The 18,860-nt window shown below is 39.0% G+C and overlaps 1 protein-coding gene across 17 annotated transcripts in view; it reads left to right on the top strand.

The window, feature by feature from the left end:
- Positions 1–941: 941 nt before the first annotated feature.
- The window catches only part of SUGCT (succinyl-CoA:glutarate-CoA transferase), a 326,113-nt gene continuing 308,194 nt past the window's right edge, over positions 942–18,860 (top strand). For all 17 annotated transcript variants that reach the window (XR_010722266.1, XR_010722267.1, XM_066190930.1 and 14 more), the window contains exons 1-6: positions 942–1,163; positions 4,675–4,726; positions 4,824–4,897; positions 7,035–7,120; positions 7,868–7,918; positions 12,498–12,618. Coding sequence is in view for 15 of the 17 variants with exons in the window: in XM_066190930.1 (XP_066047027.1) it covers positions 998–1,163; positions 4,675–4,726; positions 4,824–4,897; positions 7,035–7,120; positions 7,868–7,918; positions 12,498–12,618 (550 nt within the window). In the remaining 2 variants the exon portion in view is untranslated. The remainder of the gene's footprint in view (positions 1,164–4,674; positions 4,727–4,823; positions 4,898–7,034; positions 7,121–7,867; positions 7,919–12,497; positions 12,619–18,860) is intronic.

Raw genomic sequence — 18,860 nt, 5'->3', positions numbered from 1 at the left:
TGGGTGAACCGAAGATCCTGCCCCTATGGCACAGAATCCCCTTCTGGTTCACAAATTTGGAGTGTGCAGAGCCCCATTTTTATGCAGTTTTTGGGCTTGTGCAACCGATTACTTCATCGGTTCTTTGTGTAACATGGTCCTCGATTCATATTCGTATGGTTTCCTTATTAGATGTGAATTCGGTGAATAGTTTTTCCGAGGAGACATAAACTTATGTCTGGGTTTATTGGAACCAGGTATTGAGATGTATGTCCTTGATGAGATTGGGATGATGGATATGGGGTGCTGAGCTCTTGGCCGATGGCCGATGATGGCAGTGCTCAACTCCATCACCCATGGGTGGTGCCTTCCTTTCTTTCGGTGATGGGTGATTCTCTGCTTTTCGGCCGAGGAATGTCTTCCCGGAACCCTGCATTCCTTAGGCTTAAAACATTATACAGTAACACACAAACTAACTCTATATAGGTTTATAAAGTATTATAAAAAGAAAACACGAATTAATCCTACAATATCTATCACACAGTGTAAGTGATATCGCACCTTCAGTGACAGCGAACTGAGGTGAAGGATCTCCCTTGTGCCGCTGAGCGGAGGTTCTGGCATCCAGCAGGGCTGCCTGCCTCGGTAAGTGCGGAAAACCGTTCGGTGTGGTGGGGGGCGGTTTCTACTTTTATTCCACCTTGGCAATGTTGTATGTTCTGTACGCCGAACTGGAAGTACAAATTTCCAGTCATCAAACAGCAAAATTCCCGCCGCAAACATCTGCAGGACGCCTCCCTGCTTGATGAAGTCCAGCCAGGAGTGCTCCATAGGACAGCAGAGGCCCACCGCGGAGCGGGGTGCAAGGCACCAGCCGGAACCGGCACTGGACTGGGGACCGCCCGCGCGTGCGCGCCCTCGTCCCGGGAGATCCAAGGCTGTCCCGGGAGCGGGAGGGAAAGGGGGCGGTGGCGGCGGCGCTTGCGCCGAGTGCTCGCTGCTGTCTCGAGTGGCGGGGATGCTGCGCGCCGGGCTGGGAAGAAGGAGCCGATGTTGCAGAGGGTTCTGGAGGAGCCCGTGTCCCGCAGCTGCCGGCGGCAGCGCCAGAGCTCTGAGCGCTGCCTCTGCCTCCCCTTTCCCGGGCAGCGACGGCGGGGCGCGGAGTGGAGGCGCTTCTCCGGCAGGTACCGAGCCGTGCCGCGCCCTCCTCCTCCTCTTCCTCCTCCTCCTCCCCTCTCCCGCCGCGTCGGGCCCCTCTGTCCGTGTGGTCCGGCCGGGCTCTGAGTTGGTGCCGGTTGGGCGGGGATCGGAGCCACTTCGCTGGGGGGGGCGGCGTGGAACACCTGCGTGAGGGTCCTGCGAGGGTGGGCCGAAGGGGTTCCCTGCGCCGCCTCGGAGGCTCGGACTTTGCCCCGCGGCCGTGCGCGCTGGCCGCAGCAGGCTGTGACACGGAGCGTGTCGGCTCTCCGGGCAGCCTTGGCTCATGGCATGCCGTGTTCCAGGCCCGATCTTTTTGTAAGGTTACCAAAGTCTAACTGTGTGCAATTGTGCTGTTTAATTTTTGTTTTTTTTTTAGTGAAGTGACATAAACCCAAGTTGCAACAAAGTGATCGTTCTCTGGCATCAAGTTTCTCTGTTATTAAACAACATAGAAAAAAAGTAACAAATAGTGGTGGTGGTATCAGAACCGGAGGAAGTTTGCAGTGCTGCCTTCCACTGTGACCATACCAAATGTGTGCCGGGCTGGAGTGTACCCACTGATTGTGAATTAGTCCACGGTAGTCATGGATAAAGTGAAAAAATACTGATTGTGCTATCAAAGTAGAGACAATAGACTTGAGCAGTCATGTCTTCTGTAATTGAAAGTAATTGGAATAGGGTCTGTTAATTTGCATTGTTGCAAAAATTAATTTGCTGTCTTCTAGGTCCCAAGTATAAAGGAAATATTTTTGGAATATGACACAAGAATTAATTTCTGTTCTATGGAACGATCTCTCTGTTGGTTGCTTATTCGTATTGTTAGGCTGGGCCAACCTTGGGATAAGCTGAGCTTAACTAGAGAGTATAAATCATATTGAGTGGGTTTATTCCTAATCAGAGTTATTTATGAAAGATTCATATGACAGTCTAATTAACATTCAAACATTGTGGGAATCAAGAGTTTATACAGAGGATGTAGTTAGAGCTGGGAGAGTGATTTTTCATTCAGTCATCAAGTTACTGGTATAAATGAATGCAAAAATACAAGAAAAAATGTGAGCTTGCATTTTAGAAAATTTACACTCTTGAGTCAGAATTCTCACAAAGTCTAACTTTGAGTATGTGCCTGCTTAGGAAGCTAGTGATGAAAGTAAAAAACCCAGGAGATGTTTCTAGTTAATGCTGATCAATTCTGATCTCTTGTGTTTATGATGTGTTTTTTTCTTTTGTTCCTACAATAGGTAGCACTCCCTTATTCAGGATCCATGTACCAGAACTGCAAATATCAAAAGGCTTTCTACTGTAGTTATTTCAACAAATTAGTGTCACTCTGCATATATAATCTAGCTCATATATATATATATATATATGTATATATATGTGCATATATATATATATATATATATATATATATTTAACATCTGTGTTCTATGTTCTTCTATTCTGAAGAGACTAATAGGTCTGTTCCTTAATTTTCAAAAGCAAACTTTTGATCTCCTTTCTTGCATTTCTTCATCATCATGGATATGTTATTTACTGGTACTAAAAAAGCAAAACAAAACACAATGGTCTGTTTGTCTTCAGAGCAACAGTTGTGCTCTCCTGTTCTGTTCCAGCTATGGAAGAGTCCTAGTGCCTGAATGGAGTGCTAGATGATGCCATAATGTGAATGATATGATAATTAGTAAGGGTTCATCAGTTTTAATTATCCATACATACATTTTTATGCCTAATCTTAACACTTTATGGGCTTTTTTGAGAAATATCTTTATCGATTCCTACAACTTGGCTGCAGGTAGAGAACCTGTTGGCTCTGAAAACTTGCTGTTGTTCTGGTAGTGTATCTGTGAGTAGCCCTAAATATTGGCTCAGGATGAGAATAGGTCAGCTATTAAAGTGCAGCTCTGAAAGGTGTGTAAATAATAGAGGAAGGTGGACCTCTTTAACTGAAAGTATGTATTTTTAATTTTTGGGGAGCTTCAGTAAAGCTTTTTACATATTTTTGTAAAGAAGAGTAGTGTTTTTGTGCAACAAATTGTTCACCCATCTTGATAAGACTGAAATTATACTGGTGGGTCTGTGGTGTTTACCTGCCACAACTGTTTTCCAATGTCTGGAACTCACAGAGATGTGGAACACTGAAGAGAAGTAGCAGCCTGAGATTTCTTTAAAGGCTTTGAAAGTGCAAAACACATGGCCATTCCTAGATGTCCATGTTCTCAACATGCTGCTCAGTCTGGATATTGTATTAAAGCACAAAACCTGTAGTAAATAGTAATAATGGAGGAAAATTTCTTAAAGATGAACAGTGGGATGCAAGTGCCCTCGTTTAGAGCAGTAGAGTTAATGAAAATATTTTAGCAGAAGCCTTGAATTTCTAATGCTTCTTTGTAGCTTTTTAAAATCTCTCTCTTGATACACATCTTCTTCTTCCGGTATGTAGGAAGGAGAGTTATGAGGGTCACTGAATTGAGATGTCTAATGGAGGGAACATGGAGCAGGTGATATGGGCATGCAATGCTGCTTGATATACATGATATAGGAGATGCACCACACTGCCCTGCAGGCTTTGGATGAATGTGATTTGTTTGATCCCCCCCCTTGTTTTACATCTCTCTAACCGGGATAAGTGCTAAAAAGAGATGCTTGCCATAAGTTGGTATGTGTCATTTTAGTGGTGTTACTGGGCCAGGTGCTTTTGTTCTGTGTATGATATGAGACCATCTTCCAAATAGTAACTGAATGACTGCCCACACAGGGTGATGAAATGTTTGCATCCCTAGCCTACAATTAAAGACAGAGGGAGAAGAAGATAGCTCAAGGCCACCAAAGAAATAGTTGGCCAACTTGTGGTCTAGACTGTGAGATTACTTACTCTGTCTGTGATGTTTATGGCCATTACTGTTGTTAGACCTGGTCAGGTTGGAAAGGGTGAGGGAAAGGAAGAAAGCAGTGTGATTCCTTAATAATTATCATGCATGTGCAGCTGCCATTGAAAGAGTATTTCCTTGGCTCAAATGTTCTGCCTTAAATTTTGTAATGAGGATATTCTTTTTTAGTGTGTGTGATGCAAGTGGATAGGTCTACACAGGTCAAAACACTTTGTGAGTCCTACTATGCTTCCCGTTGGTCTGGTATCCTTACTTTTAGCTTGTGTCATTCTGATGTTCCTTGCTAAAATGCTTTTGTTGTATCTTTCTTCAGATTAATCTTTAAAAGCTGTTTCAGTGTTTGTGGAATGCACATATAAAGTATCGCTAAAGTAGCTTTATTGTAGACTTGCTAGGAAGTTAGAATAGGTTCTGAAATGTCATACATAAGGTTTTCCAGCTTTGAAAGACTTCACTGATGTAGTATGCACCTAATAACCAGCTTGTTCAGAAAGCTTTATTATCATTCATTAGGGGAAGGAGATGAGGGAGGATGATGGCTGTCATGAAAACAATGTGTTCAGTTTTTTTGAGATCTAAGTCACTGTTTTTTCTTTCCTGTCAGGTGCTAGTAATGTAAAGCCATTGGATGGTGTGAAAATTCTTGATTTAACAAGGTTTGTGTTTTGTCTCTCATTTATACCAGTGTGTCTAAATGCAAATATTCTGATTGCAAAAACTAAGAAAACAATATATATTTTTTTCTTATTAAAGGGTTCTTGCAGGACCATTTGCTACAATGAATTTAGGAGATCTAGGGGCTGAAGTTATCAAAGTGGAAAGACCAGGTAAGATTTTTATTTGCTTATTTTAGATATAATAAGAACTGGATATTAAGTGTATGTATGTATATATATATACACATATGTATAGTGTGTGTGTATAAAGTAAGGACATGGGGTAATTCGCTTCTAATTAAATTTTGTGTATTTTTAGCTTAACCCAATGGTTTTCTTCTTCCACTCAGCATATGCACTTCTTATTCAAAGAGTTTCTAAGGATTGGGTAATGGTGAAAAAATGCTTCATTCTTACAATATAACTACACTTTTTTAGTTTGTAAGACTGTAAAAGAAGAATAACAAATTGCATGGCATTTGGGTATTTTTTAGAAATAGTCCCCTCACTTGGCTCTAAGTTGTATGCATGATTACGTATTTGAGGTGTGTAATTATGCCATAGGAGCTGCACATTATGTAAAGTATTTTTTCCTTTAAGTTTCCATATTTTAAGTGTCACTCTTTTGATAATACTAGTTTTGAAACTAGTTGGTGAAAATAATTGAGATGCTAAACAGTATTATACTTCCTATATTTTATAACATAACAGTTTATAATAATTTATAACATAAATTGAGATACTAAACATACTACATTCTCTATACTTTTTTTTTAATAGGAAATATTGAATGTTTGAAACATTTAATGAAACACTGAATGTCTGACAAAGCTTTTGCCACATCAGTCTGTAGGCCGTCCTTATTTACTGACCACTGTTATAAAGGTTTTCACTTTTGTGACCAGGCAAAGGTGCATCAATTTTGTAATGTCAGATTAGACTGACACTGGTGGAATTCCAAACATCTAGGTAGTAGGGATGGAGCAATGTCAGCAATTAAGTATGAAGTAATGGTTTTGGAGCTTTGCACTGTTTGTGATTGAAGGAGAAGGGCAGCATCAGAATTCTAAACTTGAAACATTTTGGAATGTGAGTAATCCTCTCTTTCTGTGAGAGGATGTCTATTTTCACAGGAGTATTAATCCAAAAAGAAGAGTAGTCGCACTAGTGGTCTACATGGAAAGTATTACTGAAATGTTTTGCTTTGAATCACTTAAAGTACTCACACAGAGAAGAGATTGCCCCTGCCCCCTAAGCGTCTTGCTTGAACCAAAATAGTCTTTTGAGATTTAAACTGTACAAATGTTTATAAGCATATGTGTGTCTAACTTTGGCCACCATAGATCTTAAATGGCTGTAGGCTTATGTGGTAGCATAATTATGACAGTGGCTGTGTAGTGTGGCACGTGATATTCTTCAGCTTGTTTCTGTGTCTATGCCAGTATCAGTCTTCTGTGCTGCCTCACTAAAGGAAAGTTTTCAGTTATGTGAAGTTAACAAGTAGATGAAGTCTAGATATCGAAATAGGTATGGGAATGCACATGCTTGCTAACACTCAGGACAGTGATTGTATCTGAATTTGAATTTGGCTTTTATTCTATTTAAAATAGATTGCTAGTCTTCACGATGTTTAAGAAACGTTAAAATTTGAAATTAGGCATAAATGATACAGTGCTGGAAGTGTTGGCAGCACATTTACGGCAGGATTTTTGGCAGAGCTGGAGGTGGGGCACTGTACCAGCTATAGCAAGTGCTTCTTTTAGTTGGTGCTGTTCAGCAGGCAGCTTAATCAGTTGTTGTCTATCAGCAGTGTCTTGGTGTTGTGTCTGGACTGTTTCAGGAATAGCTTACTGACCAGGTGAACTGTGTCACTTGGTGCAGGCAAGAGCCTCTACTAAATTCTTCAGGATTGACTGAAAGAATTGCATTGTAGCTCTACTTTAAGTTAAACAAACTACAAAAAAAGTCCCAATTTCCCTTTCCCCAGCCTCCTCAGGAAAACAACCAAAATACCAGCCCACAAAAAACCTGCAAATACACTAGTGGTATGTGGCTGTATTAGTATTTTAAAGACCAAATGGAATCCCAACACTTGCAAAAACTTTATTCACTTTGCTTAATTGCAATCACTTTTCGGTGTTTTTTTTATATAATTATCCTAAAATATATATGTTAAACTAATATTTGTCCTGCCTGCTAGATGAAGCCTAGGTGACTTGAATGTGATATTGAAGGAAAGCTTTTTTTTTTCTTATTTGTTGGATGTGTGATATGGGCAACTATGAATATGTGATGTTATTTCTTTCAGGAGCTGGTGATGACACAAGAGCCTGGGGCCCACCTTTTGCTGGGACAGAAAGTATTTATTTTCTCAGTGTCAATAGAAATAAAAAGGTAAATGTGGTGTGGGACTGAACATGAGCCTATTTTTTTCTCTAGTTATAGCTGAATATATAACACTTTGTAGTTTGATTCTTAATATATATAATGGGGCAATACTTACATTGACCTAATGTTATGATGAATAAATTTCAGGAGAAAACCCCTAAGTTTTTAGAACTAAAAAGGTTGTGAATCTCTGGTACAGTGCTGTGGGCAGCTGAGGCAAAATGAAAAAGCAAGAGTGCTTCTTCTGGTCTTCATTTGCTGGCACTAATTAACTAAAAATGAAACCTGCTGAAAGCAGGGGATATTTTATTTGAATGATCATTTTTTTTTCAGGTGCAAGAGCTCAGTTGACCTCTGTCAGCTGGCAGGAGGCTTTTGAAACTTTGGGATTAAAGTGAAGTTTCATGACATACCTGAATTGTTTAATGGCTTGTTACCATTGAAACAAATGTTTCTGCTGTTCCCCTGTGTGCTTGCAGTAGTGGGTCCTGTGCAAATATATAGTGAACAAGCTGCACATCTGTCAGAATGGTTTTGGTGCTTGTCTGATTCATTAATGAAGTATAGTTCAGCTTGCATTGCTGAGAGATTTTTTTTTTTTTTGCAGGAGGAGGTGGGCTATTTGATAAAATTTATTTATCCAGATTGTCTATAGTGTGAAATTCGACTGTTGGTTATGTTTAGAAGAAGCTGATAATCCCTTTCACATAATTTTTCACATAAATTACTGTTGTATTTATTTTTAATCCCCAGAGTATAGCAATCAACATGAAGAATTCAAAAGGAGTAAAACTAATCAAAGAGGTAGGTTTTGATATCGTGGGAGGTGTTCTTATTTTGTATCGTAGTGATCCTAAGTAATAAGGAATAAACTCTGCCTTTCAAGTATTAATTTGATAATTTAAAAAATCTAAGTATGCACTATATTTTGTAAATTACAGTATATAGCTTCTGTACTCTGTGCTTTTGGACTCAATGTTCAGTGTAACTTGTAATGACTTTGGATTTAAATTTACATGAAAATATCATCAAAATCTTCAAATGAAATATTGTGAGGAAATGGTCTAATAGTCTGTCTTTCCTGTTACTGCTGCGGTGCTCCTGCTGATCTTGATGTACTACTGCATTAGAAAGATTCAAGATGGACTAATCAGATGAAGTCAGTGAGCAGCTGAGAGGAGATGCTGAGCTCCAGTAAATGCAATTTTTTTAATGTTACAGTGTATTCATGACTTCAGTTGCTGTACATCTTCCTGAAAAACATTGTCCTGTAGGTGAAACTCAGTATTTGTTTCTTTTTCAGTATTTGACTTCAGGGTCTTTTAAGGTGATCCATTTCTCTATTTAAAAATAATACGAGCATCAAATTTCACATTTTGTCAAACTTGTGTTTTGTCATGTCTTTATTTATTATTTGTTGAGAAATGCAAGATCTACTACTTGCTAGTGCTGCGTTTTAAGCCCTGCAGCAGTAGCAGCCGACTTCTGTTAGTGTTTGTTGCAGTGTCAGTTCCAGTCCCTTTTTCACAGTGACAGTGTGTGTCATGCAGTAGGTGAAATTCGTTGGGAATACTGCATGAAATGGAAATAGATTAGGTTTTCTGATGCTTTTGATTTGTTAGCTATGCAAAGGTACTTCATATGGAAATCTTTGGAGATTATAAGACAAGGATTCTACAGTGCCTTTTCTTTTTGCAGAACAGCCATTTATTGTTGATTTGTTATGGAGTTGTATGTTTAGCTTCTAAAAAATTTGGAAGCAGAAATTGTCATTTGGAAAAATTTTGCATGTATAACACAGACCTTTTTTTGGATAAACTAGTCATATTCTAATTAGGTGCTATAAAAGTTTTTCCTCTCATGGAGGAAGACTTATTTATTACTTGATGTTTAAAAGTGGTGAAGGAAAAACAACTCAAAATGTCCACAGATTTTACATGTGTGGGCTGAAGGTGTTTGAAGAGTTAAAGGCAGCTGGGCCTACGAGTCAAGATGAGGTGGAGGAAAAAATGGCATCACCTGTTATTTACCACACTATCTATAAAAATGAGGAGACTCTCTGTGACAAAGTAATTTCTTATATTTTCTATCCTTTTTTAAAGTTGCTTTAATCACCACTATAACTTTCTGTTCCAAAAATCAATGCCATTCCTATCTGTGATATAGCAACATTGAGAACTGATGAGGCTCTGTTTGTCACACTACTTGTGGAGCTTTTCATCATTCTGCTTGATTTTTGAGTGATATATTTTGAAAGCATTTGATGCAGAGGTCTTGACATTCCATTATTCATCTCAAATGGAACTTCTTTTGGAATTTCGTCAAAAAGTATGTCAAAAGGGAAGTTATTTATAACAGGCTTTTATTTTCAGTTGTCTCCCACTATCATCAGGATAGATGTGCATAGAATTGAGCATTGTTCAGCATTGTATTTGTTACTATGACAAGTAGTGTCTATGTCTTCAAAGTAGCTGAAGTATAAAAAGTAGCTGAAAAGTATAAATTGAAATTTATGACACTGCTTACTCATACATAAATATGAGTTCTGTCACCAGTGTAAAAGCTACAAAGGAATGTAATAAGGTTATAATTTTTTACCTTTATTAAGCAAGGTATCATGGTTAGAATATATTTTATGTCCCACGTATATTTTTTATAGCTGGAAGAGGGCAATTCTCAATTTAGAATCATGTTGGAAACAGGAGTAGAGAGTCTTCAGGTATATGACAAAAGCACAGACTTGATAATTAGTCGGTAGTATCAAGTGAGCTGAAGAAATCTATTAATCAGGAGTCGTGACTGCTTTCCATCCTTTGGCACAGCACTACAAAATATTTTTTCAAGGGTCTATTCTTTTATAAATGATTACTTGATTTCCACAAAATTGTTTCTGTGTCTTCTTTATTTCTTTATTCTATGTCACTTGTAGCCCTTTCTTCCCTTCTAGTGTTTTTTGGCTGACTGTTAACTGCCTTCCAAATATTTGTCTGTCTTCCTGAATGGTTTGGTTTTTTTTTTTTTCTCTTCAGTGATTGTATATGTGCCAGTCCCATGCTCTGACATCTTTTTGTAGTATCTCTTTGGAACATTATTTATCAGTTATTGTCAGAAACTCATTTTAAGAGCCTTGAGCATATGTGAATTATTTAGCCTTAACTAATGAATTTTTAATTTTTTTTTCATTAAGAACTTGGGACTTTAATTGGCTGGGAGATGATGGCACTTCTTCTTTTCCACTATTTTTAGCTGATAGTCAATGCATCCCATGCATCGCTCTCTTACTTGATAAAGCAAGCTACTCACATATATATATATATATATATATATATATATATATATATATATATATATATATATGTGTGTGTGTGTGTGTGTTTATATGTATGTGTATGCAGATTCTACTCTGTAGAGTTCTTGTAAAAAACCAAAACATGTAAAACACAAAAAAATCTCCAAGCAAAAAAACAAACCAAAAAAACACCAACCAAAACTTCCAAAAGGTATGCATGGTTTGCTTTATAAAGTTAGTAGCATCATTATTTTTTATGCAATTCAATGACTACTTTGGCATGACCTGTGCTGTTTATTATTTCCTGAGGCATAGATGTTGAGCCTATCAGTGTCTTGTTGGGAGCAGATAGTACTCCAACCCAGGTCTGTGTTGTATTGCTCTGTTAGTAGGTGTTAAAATACAAGTGATGTTTAGAGGAATTTTAGGGCATGAAGTATGAAATTTTAGTTGACAGTGGACATAAAACCCCATTGAGACTGAAAATCTCTGTGAGTTTTAAGAACATATGGCCTATTTTCCACAATGGCAGAATTGTTGGTTCAGTGAGCATCAGTGCTACGTGTAGACTGCTGCCTTTATACATTAAGATTATTTCCAGTGAAAACTTTAGATGCAGAGCTGGCATAGCCCTTGTAATGTGTCTTGAAAACTCCTTTGTCTGAGAGTGAATACCTGGCTAAACTGGGCCCAAGTCATTATATCCTCACTTATCACTTTTGTCATTTCACGTATCTTGCCCAGTCCAGAAGTATAGTGCTTTTCATGTTACAGTACTGTGTGTCATGCTTTCTTCCTCAGTGGCTTGTAGGGAATGGTAGTTCTTCAATATAATGTGGACAATAACTTTCAACTGTTTTAGCCCATCCAGTTGCTGTAATTTTCATAGATTATAAAATCACAGTGTAAGCAATACACAAGTTGTAACCAGTTTCATCTCTTGAATGAATTGGCTAAAGCTGTAGCATTACAAGCTTGAAAAGTATTTATGTATGAACTGTGATGGATTTAACTATAAAATAAAACCTCCTTAACTTGATCTTTCATAAAGGCATTGTGATTTCTGTTACAATGACACTTGTTTATAGGAGCTTGTCTAACACACTGTATATTTAATTAGACAGTGACATGGCAGTTTCAGAGACTGTGATTCCTTGATTGGCTGCAAATAGCATTAAGCAATTAATATATCAGTTATGCTTAAAAATGGGTGCACAAACATGTGTACCTGTCAGGAAACATTTCTTAAATTCCTGTGCACTCACACACACACACCACAAAATTTACCAGGCAGAAAGCCTACAAGTCCCTCAAGGCATACATCTGTCTTTTAACATGTAGTTCTCATGCTTCAGGAGTCAACTTGTGTTAGTCTTACTGAAATTTGCATATTAAATATCTGCTTATAATTTTTATGAGAGAGGATGGAATTTAAAGCAAATCAAGGTTATATGTTAATCTTAACATCAGTAGATTTTTGGACTCATTAATTTGAAAGCAATGAAAAAAGTCATTAGAGAGTTTGGCAGCACTATTGTATTTGATGTATCTTTAAGATCTTAATTTTAATTTCTTAATGGAAGTGTTGTTGGGCTCCCTATTCTACTTCTACATATAGGAAGTTGGAAACATGGCCTTGTTATGGTAATTGTAATCAATGATTTGAAAATGAAAAATAATTAAATAAATATTTCTATTATGGAGAAAACATGAATAATGGATATTATGAATAATATCACTTCAGTTTTCTTTCTTGAGAAAAAGGGGGTAGAAAGAATGTGTGTGAAGATTGTTCTGTAAACTATTGTCAAGTCTTAGGAAATTGATGTGATACTGACAGTATCACAGTTTTGTCTAATCACTTTAGGATTTTGACAGTCTTCTTTCTAGATATGCAGCATCTCTAATATGTAGTTTTCAGAAAAGCACAGTCTGACAGGCAAAAAAAATACCTCTATAGGCTTGTCAATTTTCTTTTGTCAGGAAGACCAGAGCCATTTTGATTAGCAAGATTTTAAAATTAAGTTACGTAGGAATTTATTCAACTTTTGGGAGGTAATGAACAGATTTTACTTGTCCTTTTCTTTTCTAAAGCTTGCAGCAGCATCTGATGTTTTTGTGGAAAACTTTGTCCCTGGGAAGTTGGCTGAAATGGGTCTAGGTTATGAAGACATTAAAAAGATTGCTCCTCACATAGTGTACTGCTCAATAACAGGTATTTTATTTTCAATTCTTTATGTTCATTATTTCCTTTGTTTCAGTCAAAGTGTTATAAAAGTCATGTGGTTGTATAGAAGTATGTTACTTTGATGTCAGTTAAGATAAATTGAGAGTTTAAGTGAGTTCAATTCAAAAACAGGCATAGAAAATGTTTGAGGAAGAAACCATGTCAACAGCTTAGTAGCTGTTCACTGTCATTGCTATGCCAGCCTGACATGTTCCTGTTGATTTCAAAGGAGCCAGGATGGGCTGGCCTCCTTGGATTTTGCTTTAAACTAGCTGAAAACTGAGATTTCTTTTTTTTTTGAATTCTCTCCAGCAGTTTTACTGAATCAATTGACATATTGTATGTTTTAAATCTGGTAATCTCAGTGTTTTTACTGCTCTGAAGTATCTCTCTCTTCAGATTTGTGCAGTTAGCTGTTTGTGGAAGATTTACATGACTTTTTTACAGTCTACTGCTTGGTAACTTGAAACAGTAGAAGAGTTGTATGTACTTTATAAAAGTAGGGAAGAATGAAAAGGAGGTAGGCACATCTATGCAGTTCCTGATATTCATGTAAAAATAATTTTAAGTCTGAAAAACTGTTTAAAAAACTCCAACAAAAACCAACCCCCAAAATCTCAATCAAGCACTAAAATGAATAGTCTAATATTAAAATGCAATTAAATAATAGCAGAAGTTACATATATTTTTAGACTGGTTAAAATCTTAGTTACAAACTGCTTTGCCCTTCAGTTTCTGCAGAATAAATGGCTTTGGCTTTTGGTTACTTGGAATGGATGTCATTTAATAGAAATCAAATAAGTTTTTTGTATTTTGTGATGTATTTATCATATTTGTGTGGCAAATATCTGAAAACATCAAGAGCAGAAAGACATATTCAAGGCTTGCTGAGAATCTTGTTTAAATACCTCTTTAGGTTGTTCAGTGGCTAGTTACTATGATGTTTGTTACATTTGCTTGTCAATATAATCTCACAACTGGAATTTGTCAAGTGGGTTTACATTTTTTTGTTTACTTTTTTTGTTTGGTTGCTGTACCCATAATGATGAAAAATACTTAAAATTACATCCAAACAATGTGTGAGGTACAACACCCTCTCATTTTGTGTCAGATGCTCCAATCTCTTAATCAACTTTGTGGCTCTGTGCTTGCCTCAATAAGTTGATGTCTGCCTTGTACCGGGTAGCCCAGAGCTGGGCACAGGACTACAGATGTGGCCTCAACAGTGCTGAAAAGAGGGGAAAGATCTACCCCCTTGGCCTGCTTGACTCTCTTCCCAGTGCACACAAAATACTGTTGCCCTCTGCTACAAGGATGCATACTTTTATATGTTTTAAGTACCCTCTCAACTGAGGGTAACCCTTGCTGCAGACCTCTCCCCTAGTCTCAGGGACCTAGGACTCCTGAGAGCCATCTTTTTTTGGTAAATACTGAGGCAAAAAAGCACCTTCACGGCCTTTGTTCATTTTGCTGTAGGTCCATATCTTCCCTGGTCTTCCTTCTGCTGATTTGCTTGCAGAGTCCTTTCATGTTTCTGTTTGTGTCTTTTGCCAAATCCAGCTCTAGGTCAGCCTGTGCTTTTCTAACCATGTACTCGTATGATTAAACAGCACCTTTATACTTCTAGGTCACTTACTTCTGCTTTCACTTCTTGGAAGACAAGTTGGACAAAAATCACATAATCTTGCTGTTTAGAGCTTTGTGTAATGCATAGCTTACTGTTATGCTCTATAATGGAAAACACATAAGCCTTATTCATAGACTATGACAACTTGAAGTTGAAAGTGTTTGGGAAGTAAGAGCTAAGTGATGTTTGTCAGGAATCCATAAAGCAACTTGAAAGCTTGAATGATGGTTGTTTAAGGCTTGGATAATCAACAGGTGATAAGCAGTGTCTATTTAAGGATGATGCCTCTTTTAGGAATAAAGACATAAGCTCCAGTGCCCTTAAAAAAATTAGCTGATCAATCCGTTGAGTTAAGACAGGAAATAGCAAAGCCTCAATCTAAGCATATTAAAAGAAGCAACCAGACCAGGATCAAATGCACATCTGAGACATGCAGGAAGGATTTTTTTGGCACAGTCAGGCAGAAAACTGATTTAAGAAGAATTCCTGGTTGATTTCTAAAATTGCTGTGATGTGATTCTAGATATTGCAATCCGTAATTATTTTGTACTGGGATTGACTTTGCTGCATTCAACTATGCTTGGGGTTATTTTGGGTCTTTTTTTTTTTTTTTTTTTTTTTTTTTTCCCTGTGAAGAGAGGTGGGGCTAAGTATGAGGCTCTGGGACTCAAGATTCAGGCAAGTAATAGTGCAAGTCTGTCTGGGGCAAGTCCGTCAACCAGATACTTTACAACCACAGCTGTTCAAAAAGGATGGGTGATTGTTGTAGGTGACTCCCTTCTGAGGGGAACTGGGGGCCCTGGATACTGACTAGCCCTGTCCCACAGGGAAGTCTGCTGCTGCCTTGGGACCCAAGTAAGAGATATTATTAAAAGACTCCTTGGACTGATTCAGCCCTCTGATTATTACCTAATTCTGGGTTTCCAGGTCAGCAGCTACAACTCCTAGTGCAATCAAAAAGGACTTCAGGGCATTGGGATGACTGGTTAAAGGGATAGGGCAGAGGTGGTGTTTCCCTCAATGCTTTTGTGAGCAGTGAAGAATGCTGAAAGAAACAGGAGAACCTTGATCAACACGTGGCTTAAAGGCTGGTGCTGTTGGTGCAATTTTGGCTTTTTCCCTCATGGGATAGTTTATACAGCACTAGGCTGGCTGCAGGCAAATGAGACTTGCCTGTCTAAAAGAGTGAAAAAGATTCTAGCCCTGGGAGTTGACAGAGGTGATTGAGAAGCCTTTAAAGTTGGTTTGAAGGGGAAAGCAGGTAAGACCAGATCACTAGAGATAAGCCTGGGGTGGCATGCCTGTGTCAGGGGTGAAATTGATTGCCCAGCTGAAGTACATCTACATCAGTATGGGTAACAAACAGGAGGAGCTGGAGGCCATCATACAGCAGGAAAGTTGTTATGTAGTTGCCATCAAGGAAATGAAATGGGATGGGGCATGTAAATGAAGTGCTGCAATTCATGGCTACAAGCACTTTGGAAGGGACAAGCAAGGAAGGAGAGGTGATGGAGTGGCTCTGTACATTAGAGAGGGTTTCAACTGTATAGAGATCAAGGATAATGATGACAAGGTTGAGTATCTATGGGTTAGAATCGGGGGGAAGGCCAACAAGGCAGACATCCTGAAGGGAGTCTGTTACAGACAATCCAACCAGGATGATGGGATGGATGGACTATTCTGTAAGCATCTGGCTGATGTTTCACTATTGCTAGCTCTTGTTCTTGTGGGAGACCAACTTGTGGGATGAGTGCTGGAAACTCAACACAGTGGAGAAGAGGCAGTTCTAGGAGGTTTCTTGAGTGTGTGGGAGACAGCTTCCAGACACAACTGGTAAGTGAGCTTAGCAAGGGAGGTGCCCTGCTAGACCTGCTATTTACAAACAGAAAAGGGCTGGTGGGAAATGTGATGGTCAGATGACATCTTTGGCACAGTGACCATGATGTAATAGAGTATTTAATTCTTGGTGAAGTAAGAAAGGGGTCAACAAAACCTCTACTGTGGACTTTGGCCTGTCCACGACACTGGTTCAGAGAGTTCCTTGGGAAACAGCCCTTAAAAACAAAGGGGTCCTGAAAGGCTGGACATACTTTAAGAGGGAAATCGTAAAGGCACAGGAGCAGTCTGTCCCTGTGTGCCAAAAGACAAACTGTCAAGGAAGAAGACTGGCCTGACTGAATAAGGAGCTTTTGCTGGAACTTAGGGAAGGAGAAAAAGAGTTTATCACCTTAGGAAGAAGTGGCAGGCAACTCAGGAAGAGTACAAGGGTGTTGTTAGATCACATAGAAAGAAAATTAGAAAGACAAAAGCTCATCTAGAACTCAATTTGGCCACCTCTGTGAAAGATAATAGAAAATGCTTTTATAAATACATTAACAACAGAAGAATGGCCAAGGAAAATTTCCAAGGAGAAACCTCTATGGGATGTAAAGAAGGATTTTGCAACCATGGATAAGGCTGAGCAGTTAATGCCTCTTTTGCCTCTGTCTTCAACAGAAAGATGCCTTATCAGCCAGCTCCCTGAGCTGGTAGACAGGGATGGGGAGCAGAATAGAACCCATGTAATCCATGAGGAATTAGTTTGTGACCTGCTGTGACAGTTAGACACTCACAAGTCCATGGAGTGAGATGGGTTTCACCCAAGGATCGTGGGGGAGCTGCAGAAGAGCTCACTAAGCTGCTCTCCTTCATTTATCATCAGTCCTGGCTAACTGGGGAAGTCCTAGACCAACAGAGGTTGATCAATGTGATGCCCATCCACAAGAAGGGCCAGTAGGAGGATTCAGGGAACTGCCGGCCTGTCAGCCTGACTGGAAAGTTACGGAACAGATTATCTTGAGTGCATTATATAGCATATGCAGGATGGCCAGGGGATCAGGCCCAGCCAGCCCAGTTTGTGAAAGGTCCTGTTTGACCAACATGATCTCCCTTTATGACCGGGTGCCCACCTGGTGGATGGGGGAAAGGCTGTGGCTATTTTCTACCTGAAAGAAAAGCCTTCGATACTGTCTCCCGTAGCATTCTCCTGGAGAAGCTGGTAGTCCACAGCATGGACTGATGCACACTTTCCTGGGTGAAGAACTAGATGGGTGGCTGGGACCACAGCCTGGTGGTGAATGGTGCCACATCCAATTTGGGGCTAGTTATAAGTGGAGTTCCCCAGGGTTCAATACCGGGGCCAGTCCTATTTAATAAAGTTATTGATGATGTGGACATGGGGATCGGATGCACCTGCAGTAATTTTGAGGATGACACCAAGTTGGGAGGGAGTTTTGGTATGCTGGAGGGTGGAAGTCTCTGTAGAGAGTTCTGGCCGGGCCAGTGGTGTGAGGTTCGGTAAGGTGAAGTACCAAGTTCTTCACTTGAGTTGCAACAATTCCCTGCAGCACTACAAGCTGGGGGAAGTGCAGTTGTGAAGCTGCCCAGCAGAAAGGGACCTGACCATGCTGACTGACAGCAGCTGAACTTGAGCCAACAGTGTGCCCAGGTAGCCAAGAAGGCCAATGGTATCCTGGCCTGTATCAGAGATAGTGATTGAGCACTCGCTGGTTCAGCGCCTGCTGGAATTTTGTGTTAGTGATTACAGTGATAGTAGCCATTACCCTGTTATGAATTAAGGTATTTTCCAGATCCTTGAAGTGGTTCAGATGCTGGAGGTCTGCACTCCTTGTGATGCTGTTTTTGTGAATCTTGTTATGTAGAATTTACTGTTTTGTACTGCTTGATGTAAGCCAGATCAGGCTGGGCTTTTTTCAGAATATATCCCATTGGTCATGTGGCTGTGAATGATTCATATGTGCCATCTGTTATATAACAACGCTTGTATGTATTTCATTATTTCTCTTTCTGATACATAAAATATCATGGAGAGGTTATCAGCTGACTTTTAATTTATTATTTACTTTGCCCTTCTTGCTCTAAGCTATGGTATCACCATGAAGTCTAATCAATCCCAGTTCTTGTAGTGTATGTTCCTTCTATCCTCCTTTTATCATCAATTCTGATGGCCAACAAATAGCAACACTAAAAACGAGCAGAGCCATGACAAAAAGGTCTCTCACTCTTTCAAGTCTTCCTTTAAAAGAACAGAAGTTCTAGGTGTTTTAGGAAAGCAACTGTAATTTGTGTGGGTTTTTTTTTTTTTTTATGTAGCAAAACAAACCTGCTTCCCTTTTTGGTTTTGTGTTTAAGAACAGCTAAAAGATTCTGTGAGAAATTTTGCAAGCGTCAAAACTTCTCATTCTTATTCAGCTTAAAATTCAAGATTGAACTCCATTACGTAAAATACTTTTTGTTAAGAAAACATATTTGGAGGTGACTGCTTCTGGTGAATAGTCACATAATGTAGCAGAATATAAAGTCTAGGAGACATGTTTCTTAGAAATCAGAAAATATGCTACTTAATAACCTAAACAATATTGAGCCATTTTTCTTTAATACAGGAATAATTTTTGTATGGAGTTGCCTCTCTAAATTTTGGACAATTGCAAATAGTAAAATTATATACAGTGACAGTAAAATGAAACACAATGTATTTTTTTCAATAAGTCCAGGGTCATATGTAGGTGAAGAGTTTAGACATAGGTATGCCAGATGCTGTCTC

This window comes from Chamaea fasciata, unplaced genomic scaffold, assembly GCF_029207755.1.
Source record: "Chamaea fasciata isolate MVZ Bird 193981 ecotype frontalis unplaced genomic scaffold, bChaFas1.0.hap1 SCAF_1, whole genome shotgun sequence".
NCBI classification, from domain to species: Eukaryota; Metazoa; Chordata; class Aves; order Passeriformes; family Sylviidae; genus Chamaea; species Chamaea fasciata.
Note: the sequence above shows the minus strand (reverse complement) of the source record. Positions and strands in the feature narration are given on the sequence as shown.